The sequence below is a fragment of the Macrosteles quadrilineatus genome, unplaced genomic scaffold (assembly GCF_028750875.1).
Source record: "Macrosteles quadrilineatus isolate MER2022 unplaced genomic scaffold, UCM_ALF_1.0 Scaffold_115__1_contigs__length_332310, whole genome shotgun sequence".
Lineage (NCBI taxonomy): Eukaryota > Metazoa > Arthropoda > Insecta > Hemiptera > Cicadellidae > Macrosteles > Macrosteles quadrilineatus.
The window spans coordinates 166,907-179,791 of NW_026542708.1; the positions used below are offsets into that span (position 1 = coordinate 166,907).

General features: G+C 36.2%; 1 protein-coding gene across 1 annotated transcript; it reads right to left on the reverse strand.

Annotated features, from left to right (window-relative positions):
- Positions 1-3,987: 3,987 nt before the first annotated feature.
- On the reverse strand, positions 3,988-11,870 carry LOC128982115 (putative nuclease HARBI1). Its single transcript, XM_054401164.1, has 3 exons — positions 11,561-11,870; positions 6,303-6,487; positions 3,988-4,812 (listed from the first exon to the last, which is right to left on the reverse strand). The coding sequence occupies exons 1-3, from the start codon at positions 11,868-11,870 to the stop codon at positions 3,988-3,990; spliced, it is 1,320 nt and encodes a 439-aa protein (XP_054257139.1).
- Positions 11,871-12,885: the final 1,015 nt, after the last annotated feature.

Consider the following 12,885-nt stretch of genomic DNA (forward strand, 5'->3'; position numbering starts at 1 on the left):
CGAGAGTTAAACATTTGCATCGATGAACCAAATTTTACTTCGGGCCAGGATTTGCAGTTTGTGTAATTGGAAAAATACGGATCGAGATCAATATCGAGCGCAAGCGATTTGGTAACAGTTTGTAAAAAAAGCAAGTTGTTTCGGAACATCCGTGTGGCATGCCTGATGAGGTGTGTTGTTTTAGCGAAGGTCAGATTATAGAGAAACCAGATTGTGTTGAAGTCGAGATTCCTGATTTTCAAATAAGCGACGATTCGTCAAACGAAACAGAAATTTCTTGTCCTTCGCACGTGGCAGCGTCAGTTTTGAGTCTTAGTAATAACGTGAATTAGAGCGGTCAGAATTCGAGATAGATCAATTAATAATTACTAATTATTTAATTATTAATTAATTTAATTATTAATTAATTTAATTATTAATTAATTTAATTAATTAATTAATTGTGTTTTTATTAATAATTACTATAAAATAAATTTGTAGTTGAATTAATATATTTAATCATCGGCTATAATATTTCAGTTGTATTTCAGATCGCTTGCTGAATCTCGTTGATGACATTCTTGCCCAGGACATCTCGGACATCAAAGGATTCTCCAATGATGAAGATGCTGACCCCTCATGTCTTCCGATTTATTTTCGAGATCTCGCAGAAAGCCTAAGCTTGCCATGATCAGTCTTTGTTGTATAACCTTGAAACCAATTCTAAAACCCAAAGGACATCTCAATGGCATGGAGAAGGCACTTTTGAAATTCAGCAACCCGACTGGTTTCACGTGAAACATGCAGATTCAAAATTCAACTGAGATTTGTTGCAGTACGTCATTCGGGAGACCGCGAAGACAGTTTTTAACGCGAATTGCGTTTACAAGTCACAGGGTCAATCCAAAAGCAAAGGTCGATTTTGAAAGGACCATTCCTATGATCGTGTATTACGGCAGATGCAAATTGGACTCGTGTAGGAGACAGTTTGTTTTCAATATTTATGAATCAAATTCTTTGACATTGAAAGTTTTTTTCCAACGGCGAACAAAATCATGAGGGTGGGTAGAGAAGTCATTGTTCAAGAAGAGCTTGAGAAAACTCGCCTGCATCCGTTTAGGATGAACCAGATTTCCCAATGCAACAGACAGTCTGTTCGCCGGCATTTTAGGAGTGATTCGGTCATTGGAAGTCTTCCAGAAAGCTCGGCCCGAGAGAGCGATGCGCGGTTATTTTCATGAGGATGGCATGATTGATTTGTACGCCACTGCAAAAGCTGATGCTAAAATGGAAAAATCTGAATGCTTTGTTCATGATATCAGCTACCCTCTAAGGGGTTGTATGTGTAGCACCACCCAGCTGGAAACACTCATGACATTTTTAAAGAAAAATTAGACCTGTGTATTACATGTAGACGGTACTGGATCAGTTGTTCGGCCTGTTGACAAGGAATATAAAACTGTATACTGTATTACTATGCTGGGTGTACTAATATTTCAGGTAAACTGTTGACGTTGATGAATTTTTTGAGTGTGCAGCATGACATAACCACTGTAACTTCCTTTTTCAGTAAATTTCTCTTTTTCAAGTGCAAAGTAACAACAAAACCACTGTTTTCCCATATTGTCATTGTTTTCAGTCAAGTATTGCTTCAGCCAGTGATAAATTCTTGGTGTAAGATTTCAATCAACACTTACTTGAAGAGAATGTTCACCTTTGCAACAAGTGAGTAAAACTACAATATAAAACTGAAAATTATTTTTACAGTAGGCTAGTGTTTTTTTGTAGCACATGTTAAATGTATATAAAGGAAGGAAAAGAGCAAGAAAAAGAAGTAAAGAGACAATAGCAGAAAAGTGAGCTTTGTCTTCCAAAGAGTGTGAAATTATAAAACTAAATATTATTTAAATTTTGCTTATTATAATTATCATCTCTCATCATCATCCAGGCCTATTATATTTATGTATTTATATATGTATATTTTCTCTTCTAATGCCATTACATCTTTTCAATCCAACTACATTATGACGTGTACAACACCGGAATCAGAAAGCAGTCTTAACCTCAGTGCCTCAGTGAGATCTAGTACCTTTTGATAGAATCTTGTACGAAATTTAATACACGAGTTGACGAGTTAAGGCGGGTTTACACTATGTAGCAAAATGTGCTATATGTTACATTTAGCAAAAGTTATATAACATTTTCGAAAACTACGAAAAATACTTGTAGCAGAATCTGCTACATCTAACATTTAGCAAAAGTTATATAACATTTGCTATAAGTAGGAAATTTCACTTTTTAAACTGCTACATATAACATTGCTACATCTAGCAGTTTCTGCTACATTTAGCAAAACTCGTGCTATCCATTCGGAGTCGGTAAAGATCAAAGAAATCCGTGCTACATATAGCTTTTGCTATATCTAGCAATGTTAGACGAAAATTTTTCGTCTAGCATCTGCTACATGTAGCATCTTCTGTCAGTTCGTCAGTTGATTGGAAGGCACGTGGTGTGGTGGTGTAGTGCGGAGGACATTAGTGTTATTTTTTTTGTATTGGTTTGATTTTAATTGTTTTGTGATGGAAGGTTGCGACGGTGTTTGGGATAGGGACAAAATTATTAATTTAATTGAACTTTTCCGCGAACAGCCGTCATTGTGGGATCCCACAAACCCGGATTATAAAATAAGAAATAAAAAACACGATGCCTGGGGAAGCATCGCGTTAGAGATGAAATTAGAAAGAGCCGAGGTAGAAAGGAAAATGCGATGCCTAATTGGGCAGTTTCAAAGATCTTTTAAGAGGAAAAGTGGTTCCGCAGCTTCGGAAGTGCCTGTAAAATGGTTTGCTTTCAACAGTTTAATGTTTTTAAAAGACAAAACTCAACCTCGGGAGTTTCGGTCGGCAGGAGGAATTGATGGACCTGCGCACGAGACTGAGGACACTCAGGTAAGAATTTAACCACTATATTTAATTAAAGAACGTTATGAACTATATTTAATTAAAGAACGTTATGAACTATATTAATTAATAAGAACGTTATAACCTACCATTGTAACGAGATTTATTTCGTGACATTTACCCAACTCTAAAAAAATGATTACGTTCAGCAACACTCACCGGAAATATACAGTCACTACCCGCGGAAACATCAACACTGACTGGTTCTCACGCCCTTACTACTAGGAACCTCTGTCTGTCTATCTGTATTTCTATCAGTCTGTCTCTCTGTCCATCTTTCTTTACGCTAGGTTTCTTAGTATTTAATTTATTCTGACTAAATTAACTCTATAGCCTACTCACTATTGAAATACATATTGCAGTTTATTAGTAGGCTATTAAGTAGGCTAAAATTATAAAATTGTTATCTATATATTAATACTCGAGGGGATTTCTTTTCACAGTCATAACTCGATAATGGCTGCACGGATTTTAATGTTTGAGGTGTCAAATTAAAGGAGTTTTTATGTAGTACGTCTCATAATTGCAAGATAGGGCATAACTTAAATACAATATCAACAATTGTAGTTTTACAACAGTAGCTCTATCCATCGACATTGGACCAAACTGAATTAAACTAATGTATTCACAGTATGATTATATTTCAACAGCTGTTTAAAAAGTCTGGCCATACTAAAGATTCCAAGTGCTCAAACTTTGAGCGCCATAATTATCTAGTGTTATTCATTGTCCATTTAATCAAGTTACCTTTATCTAATTTTGTGTACGTTAGATCAACTATGGCAATCTGGATAGTCCATACTAATTAACTAATTAAACTTAATTTCTTAGTAAATTTACTGAAGTTAATTTCTCTCTCTCTCTCTCTCTCTTTCTCTCTCCATTTCGCTCGCTCCCTCGCAATGAGTAATTATGATACAGTTAAAACCAAATAAAAAATATATTAGGTTGGAACAATAATTTACCATAACTACAAATAAGTTTATTGGACTTATTTAATATAGAGTTTATTCATTATGACTATTAACAATTTGATCCTAGCCTTCATTCACACATTGTTTTGCCATGGAACTGATCCTTCGTTGGTTAGAAAGTATTCACTCAACTTCACACGGACCTGTTTGGCTAAGTCTGAGGGTTTCCTTGGCAGACGGCGTAACTTGAACAATGTACCAGACGGTGAACCCTCTACCCTCCACTGACCCGGTATCAGTTCATACGTTTTCTCATTTTCCAAGTCAAAGGTACCAGGTGGTGTGTATGTTGTACTGGAGGTTTTACTTCTTCTTAGAAAATTGTGGAGATATGTACACGCGAGAACCACTTGTTCAGCCTTTTTCGGCTCCAACAACATGGGCTTTCTCAAAACCCGGAACACCACCGATAATATACCGAAAGCGTTTTCTACCACTCTTCTACCACGCGAAAGGCGGTAATTAAAAATCCTTTCAGCACTGCCCTTTGGGTGAGTCCCTGGAAAAGGCTTCATTATCCAAGATTTAAGGGGGAAAGCGTCATCTGCTAGAAGCACGTGTGGAAAAGGGTACGTACTTCCGGGCAAACATTTTGCCTTAGGAGTGTTCAGCTGACAGTTTGTCATCATCTCTTTGAACTGCGTATGCTCGAATACACCGCCATCTGATAGTCGTCCTTGGCATCCAACGGTTACGTATAAGAAACAGTAGTCGGCATCAACAATCGCGAAAAGTACGATACTAAATGATCCTTTGTAATTAAAAAAATCACTACCACTATGAACAGGCGCTTGCAATGTAACATGCTTTCCATCCATGCTTCCCAGACAATGGGGGAAGTTCCACTTGCTGTTATACTGCTGAGCAACTGCGAGCCATTCATGTTCTGAAGTCGGTACCTAAAACAACAGCGCAGCGTTATGTTGCGTTATTTTGGGGAGGGGGGGGGGGTGGTTGGCTCTACAGTACCTAACTCACACATTTTATCCCTCTTTAAAAATTCAAATATAATCAAATTAATAATTAAATTCATTAATTGAGCCTCAAGGCAATTTATAAATAAATTAAAAGAGACAAGCTTTTGAATATCTTAAATTATTCTGATTTAACTTATTCAAAAGTAGGCTAAATGATCACTAATTATAATGTCTAATGGAGGGTAAACAATATATATTTAATATATATATTTAGTTATCAATTATGAAATTATATAGCATTTTTCCCCTATTGTAGGAGGACTTTAATGAAGAAGAATCTTCAATTCTGGATATGGACGCTGGTGTAAAATCGCAACAAGAGGACTACACTGCCGCTGGGCCAAGCAAACAACAGCAGACTGGTAAACGTGCCCTTCAGCCACCATCAAGACCGCTTAAGAAAAAGTCGTCAAGAGAACTCGCCGAAGAAGCGTACGGTGTAATGCAAAAATTAGTTAAGGAAAAGGATAATGAGGATCATATCAAGGATGAATTTGATGTTTTTGGGGCGCATGTAGCTTGTCAACTTAGAAACTTAAATACAAAACTTTACCAGATTGTGGCTAAACAAAGAATATCTCAGGTTTTATATGATTTGGAAATGGAGCAATTCCATCACAGTTCTTCAACATCTCTAAATGCTAGTGCATCAAACTCTCCTTTTCCTGAACCAACTTCTCAAAACCATAATGACTCTCAGCTGCCCCCAAACGAGTCAGAGCCAAACGATTCCGTCGATCCAACAGATGCGTTCATTAACAGTGTTCTAAATAATGTTAAATAATTTACTAAGAGAGCCATATGGTTATTTTTATATGTTAAGTGATTGCAATTCCTAAAAGCAACAATAGATAACATATTTATGGATACATACTTGTTAACTCGTTATCTGTAACGTTATAAGTAAGTAATGAATGAACCTTCAGGTACTTTTTTTAGGTTATTTTTTTTGCAAGGTAATTGCAATTTATAATTGCAGTAATAAATAACATATTTATGGGTACATACTTGTTAACTCGTTAACTGTAATATACAACACAAGTAATGAACTTCCAGGATAACTTTGAAATTTGTTTAAATTTGTATAAGGTGGTTCCAAAATCTATTTGCAACAATAAAAAAAGCATATTTTTATGTACTATTATTTTGTTAACTTGTTAACTGTAACGTTACACACAAGTTATGAACTTTGGGGTAGCCTTTATCATTATTTTTTTAGGTTATTTTTATATGTAAGGTAATTGCGAGTTTTATATGCACCATTAATTAAAATATTTTTTTTTACGTAGACTACTTGTTAAAACTATATTTTTTAGCAGTATAAATGTAACGTTGTATCAACTAAATATGTAACACGTTGTTTGATTTATTAATAAATTACAATTTAAATACAACGGTGAGTCATTACTTACTTTGATGCAGTCCTTGAACAAATCAATCAAAGCTTCACACACTTCAGGAATCAAGAGTGAGATGGCGGACTTGGATATTTTACAAAGATAACTCAAACTCTGGTAAGAATCCCCACTTGCTAAAAACCTTAAAGTCACTGCTAACTTCTCGCGTACTGGTATGGCATCCCTGAATTTAGTGTCTTCTTTCCAATTTTGTGTCCAATCATAAAAATAATAAACTCAAAATCTTCACTTGTCATCCTTAAGAAGTTTTTAAAACTACCGTCACACCGAATTTCACACCTCAATGAAGGATGATTCGTAGCATCATCTGCATCAAGATCTTTTAACAGGTCAGTTCCACTATACCTCACCCTCGCAGCAAGTGACGGTCTGACCCAAAACCTCCTTTCTCTCCTCTGACAGGCCAATATCACAGTTATCGCAGCAGCGAGCGCAACATCATGTCTCCGCGACATTTTTGACAATGGAGAAAGGTTTTGCTACATGTAGCATGTAGCATTAAAAAATCTGTGATTTGAAATGTTATATAACATTTGCTATATGTAACATCTAGCATTTGCTACATGTAACATCTAGCAGGAGTAAAAAGTTCCGAATAAAAATGTTATATAACATTTGCTACATATAGCAAATGCTACATCTAGCAAAAGTTATATAGCAGTTTTTGCTACATAGTGTAAACCCGGCTTTAGTAGAGGTAGTAGTACGAGTTACAAGTAGTATAAAGTATAGTAGAGCAGTGGTACCGTAGGGTACATAAACCATTTCGACTGGAGGTACGCACTATCTACTGTTATTTCGCTTTTAGACCTTTAGGGGCCTATACAGTAGTAGCTTTGTAAAAAATATTAAAGACAGACAAGACTTTGACAAAAAAGATGTGTGTATTTGTTGGACATTATTTACAATCATAATAATAATTAAACATGTGTTAGTTCAATTAAAATAAAGAAGGCAGGCATAAATTAAACATATTAAAGAACACTAATCAATGAGTCAATATGAAACATATTACAAGCTTGTTTTATTATAAATCAAAACTAATTTGCAAATTATTCTTATTATACAAATTCTTAAATCACAGTAGTTTTGCCTATTCAATCATATCTTTTAAATTTAACTGTTCATTAAACCCTACACTAGATCGCTTCTTAAGCCTTTATCTTACATTCCTTGATTGTAATCATTCCTTGAACCGTAATAGCCTTATACATCAGATTATCTGCTTTTATTTATTTTATTTCGACTAATTTATTTCAGCTAAATACAGTATTAATAGTTGCTTGGAGCTTGAAATAACGGAAAATGGAACAACAAGAAAGGATCGAAAAAAGAGATGTGTCAATAGAGAGGAAAGGAAAATGGGCCCACCATGCACAAAAAAAATGTGTGAGAATTAGGTTTGAGAGGATGCCTCGAAGTTTCTGAAGAAGACAGATCTACAATTTTTTATGACTTCTGGAACAATCTTAGATGGTAGGAAAAGAAGGTTCATACTGCCTCATTGGTTAAAATTTTGCCATTAAAAAGGCATAAGAAAATGGACAAATAATCAAGACGACAGAATATAGTAACCTGTAGCCTGGAGTTGCCAAATGGAGATGAAAAACAAGTGTGCAAAAAACTATTTCTGAACACGTTTTGTTTAGGTGAATGGACGGTCAAAGAATGGGCTACTCCAATAAGTGAAGGTCTCCCTCATGCTATCACACCAACAAAGAAAACTAATAGACACAGCGAAGGTGTTAGATCGAGAAATCCAAGAACCAAAAAATTTAAATGACTTTCTGGATAATATTCCTAAGGTTCCATCTCATTATTGTCACAGGGACAGCAAAAAAGTTTACATAGAGCCCAAGAACAGTAAGGTTTTTTTTTCCAAGAGAAATTCTATGGCCCCAGATTTCATAGACATCAACAGTTTTGAAGTAGTCAAAGCAACATTTCTAAACCGACCCCTGCCATGGCACGTACAACTGTGGATTGTATGTAATCTCATCTACATGTCCCAAGTGGGGCGGTTGACCAGCATCTCATAGTCCTTTGTGTTTTGAAATAGAAACTTTGTGTTTTGAAAGTGCTATTTTGCAAGTTTTTTTATTGTTTCTGTAATTGTGTATCGAAATAGGTAACAAAAAGAAGATTGGCTCTAGATACAAACTCTGAAAAAAAGGCTAAATGTAAGAAAAACCAATTCACAACAGGGAACCCCAAGAGAGGTTAGTCCTAGGCCTAATGGTGAAACAAGGCCACCATCTAGTTGTAAGGCAAAAAATGGACCTAATCTTGATTATTACAAACACAAAATATCGAATGTCAAACAAAATGTCACGTTAAGATTATGAGATAGTGGATGTGAAAAAAACTAGAACAGGCTTCATATGAGGTTGCAGTTTGTAAGTTTTGTGGGAATGGTTTTTTTAGCTGTAATGCAAAACAGCATCTATTCGTCGTGTTGCATATTTCTTTTTTCTGTTATGACACATTGGTACTTATGTTGGATATAATGCAAATCACAACATCTATTCGTCGCATTGCATGTTGTGTTTTCTGTTACGTCGCATCGCTTTTCTTCATTTCTTAGTATTTGGCGTTTTTTTTACCTGTTAATATAAGCTCTTAAGTAGATGTGGTCTCTTACTCATCCTTTCTATTTGTTCTTTCACAGTTGTTGTTAACTTGAAGCTATTTGTTAGAATTGTATTGTATGTTTATGTTTGTGAACAATAACTTCACAGTATTTGTACATGGAATGTCATATTCCCTGTATTTTAACTACACAAGTGATCACCCTACATTATAACTATTCATACATATTTTAGTTTGTGTTTAGTTTTTTAGTCATTGGTTTTACTACATTACAGTACTATGTTCGCCAGAAAACAGTTGCTCTACAACTGTTTAGCATATCAATAACAACACGATTACATTTACTCGACACAATAACCATGTCACTTGCTGGTCAATGATATAAGCTGCATGGACCTTCAAACCACTGTTAAATAAGGTTACGCAGTCTGCGAATGCAGGCAACAGACTGCATTTCAGCACAGTGTAATCATCACTCTCAAGTAGGAAGTATGTTCCTACTCTCGCACCAGACACAGGACATGGCATGCGAATCACACTGTTGTGCTCAAGCAAAGTATACTTGTATTCATAGGAAAAAAATCAGGCAACTCTACCTACTTTCTAGAACAATCTTAACTGGGAGGAAAAGAAGGTTTATACTGCCTGATTGGTTATAATTTTGCCATAAAAAAGGCATAAGAAAATGTACAAATAATCAAGACGACAGAACACAGTAACCTGTAGCCTGAAGTTGCCAAATGGAGATGAAAAACAAGTGTGCAAAAAACTATTTCTGAACACGTTTTGCTTAGGTGAATGGACGGTCAAAGAATGGGCTACTCAAATAAGTGAAGGTCTCCCTCATTTTAAATCGTAAGTGAAATGAACATATCTCCCCAACGTCCAAAAAAGGTAAGTGTGATTTTTGCATTGAATTTGAATTGGATCATGTTTCCGAAACTGGCCATAAAGAACACACACAGTTGAAAATCAGAGCTAGAGAAGAAAAAGATCAAGACAAAATAAAGGCAATTGAAGGAACTCATTTCGTGCTAACCCAAGACGTCCAATCTGTGAAGGTGTGCCCAAGTCTAAATGCTGCAGCACTCTACTACAAAACTAAACTGTGTTGTCATAACTTCACGCTTTACAACCTAGGAAATCACAATGCTACATGCTACTGGTGGAATGAATCACAGGCAAATTTAGACATCTAAAGACGCTAACCCGCACGCTTCATGTGGCATAGACTATTTAACAAAAAACTGGGACTTCAAATCACCAATTGTACTTTGGAGTGATGGCTGCACCTCGTAAAACAGGAACGCTGTCATGTCCAATGCTTTGCTGTCTTTCAGCGTTGAGAATAAAGTTGAAATATGTCGTATTTAGAGAAAGTACATAAACAAATACACAAAAAACACTAATTTCCTCAACTTCAAAATGGGCCTTAACCTATCCAAAAATCAAAGTGGCAACATTTGCAAGAACTAAAAAGTGTTATTCCAACGGATTGCCTTTTGTTCTATGACAACTCAAAGTACATTTAAGGAGTAGATCATGACCAGCTTCGGTTTTTAGCTATTTACATTAATTTAGCAGATCTTATAAGACTCTCAAAGTCTTGAGAGATAAATTTAGTATATTTTTACAAACTGTAATGTTTTGTATATCATTTAAATGTAAAATAAATTAAGCAACCAAGGGTCGACCCTAGACAAGACTGGCGTACCAAATATACTGTATTTTCATAGTCTTAGGTCTCTTAGTTAGATCTAGGACCCAGCCAAGACTAATGTAGCCAATATACTGTATTTTCATAGTCATAGGACACTTAACTTAACTTCCTTTTTCAGTAAATTTCTCTTTTTCAAGCGCAAGGTAACAACAAAACCACTGTTTTCCCATATTGTCATTGATTTCAGTCAAGTGTTGCTTCAGCCAGTGATAAATGCTTGGTGTAAGATTTCAATCGACACTTACTTAAAGAGAATGTTCACCTTTGCAACGAAACAAAGTAGAAACGTTAAACCCGCGACTGTACATCTCTGCTGCAGTCATTTTATGCACATGGTGTCTAGAGACCTAAACTAGATAAACATCAGTGGACCTCTGAAACATTTCATTTTGCAAGCTATGGCATTCCTTTTGGAGTGTACTGATTTTGAAATGTAATCTGAAACATATATTGTTTAAGTGCCGACAACACTGAAAAGAACAGCCTGTACTGCCCAAGCTTTTCAAAATTAATTTTGAATAGGTTCTCTACATTATAGTCAGGCTTTGTAATCACACATTCAGACATCGACAGAAACTCCAATTGTAGATTCAGCAACGCAAATTTAGAGAATCATTTTTGTCATGTAAAGGAAAGTGGTTTGGAACAACAAACTAATCTAAAAGAAGAGGGTTTGTAAAAAGGTTGAAAGATAGGATTTTTCCATCTGCAAGGAATTGCACATTTTTCAAGTCCGCCTGCAACCGCCCAACCAAAGCCCGGAAGCGACAACGACCAAACAAGATCGATGTCAATAAAAGGCTCGTAATGACAGAGGACGATCCAAATGCTATGGAAATGTGGGTGAGAGAAAAAAAAGGGTAAGACAAATTTCAATACCACTGTACTTGATGTTGTTCCTAAATGCTTTTTTTAAAATCCCCAACTGTTGCCATCACCTCACCTGCTGGCACTAATCCATCAACCTTACCCGCTACCGCCTCACCTGCTGTCAATGACCCATCAATCTTACCCGCTACCGCCTCACCTGCTGTCAATGACCCATCAATCTTTTCCGCTACCACCTCACCTGCTGTCAATGACCCATCAATCTTACCCGCTACCGCCTCACCTGCTGTCAATGACCCATCAATCTTACCCGCTACCACCTCACCTGCTGTCAATGACCCATCAATCTTACCCGCTACCACCTCACCTGCTGTCAATGACCCATCAATCTTACCAGCTACCGCCTCCCGGTCGCCGCCCCACATTATACCTCCCCTGACAACGATCCCCTGATTCCATGCAACGTGGAAAACAAAAATATGCATTGGACACTTACTGTAGTAAATGGTACAACAAAGACAGTTATTCTTTTTGTTTTGACCCAAGTTCATCGGAAGTAGATGCATCTTCAATTCTGACCAATGTTAGCCTTTTTTAATGCCTGAGCCAAGTCCCCCCTGGAAAAAAATTAACTTGACTGGCTGGACGATTCAATCGCACACGCTAGTTTAAAACAGAATTACAGTTTTAACTGTGGAATCTTTGTATTGTTTTATATTGAGTCAATTATAAGAAAATGTTTGCTTCTTGGTGATTATTTTGGTAACATTGACGGTGATGCATACATGTGGATCTGTCGATCACTTGTTTTAAACCACAAGGACTACAGCGTGTTATTTCTTGGAAATGGGTTGGTTGGAAAACCTGATTATTATTCTTCCAATGTGTGTAGCACAAAAGAAGTAGTAATTTCCATTTTGAAAAACAAAGCAATGGGCAGATTCGATGAAAGGTTAAATCAACTTAATTACAGAACTTTGTTTGGAAGTGAAAGATTCAATTAAACAGTTGTTGATTTTTGTAACGCAACATTTGTTAAAGATGATCAATTTTGTTTTTCTATTGGTGAGACACGGTTTGCCCTAAAATAAAAGTTATCAGTCACCTTGAAACCAGTTGCAATTTTACTTAATCAAATGTCAGTCATTTGTACGCCTTGTCTCGAATCAAAATATTTTTCATTGTTTGTAGTTGCCATTAAACGCAAAGCAATGAGCTATCTCGATCCTTATGGAGGAGATTATCAATCAATCATAGACAAGTGCTCAAGAACAGTAAGAGTTTTCTCCAATAGCAATTCTATGGTCCCAGATTTCATAGACATCGACAGTTTTGAGGTAGTTAAAGCAACATTTCCAAACCAACCCCTGCCATGGCACCTACAACTGTGGGTTGTATGTAATCCATTACATATTCCAACTGTCCCATGTGGGGCGGTTG

What these genes read in the sequence shown, in the direction of transcription:
- LOC128982115 (XM_054401164.1), bottom strand. Translation starts at nt 11,870, where the DNA reads ATGTGGGGCGGCGACCGGGAGGCGGTAGCTGGTAAGATTGATGGGTCA. An exon ending in TGATGGATTAGTGCCAGCAG is followed by an intron (nt 6,488 to 11,560) that starts GTGAGGTGATGG and finishes AAAATTGGAAAG; the next exon opens with AAGACACTAAATTCAGGGAT. An exon ending in TGTTCAAGGACTGCATCAAA is followed by an intron (nt 4,813 to 6,302) that starts GTAAGTAATGAC and finishes CTGTTGTTTTAG; the next exon opens with GTACCGACTTCAGAACATGA.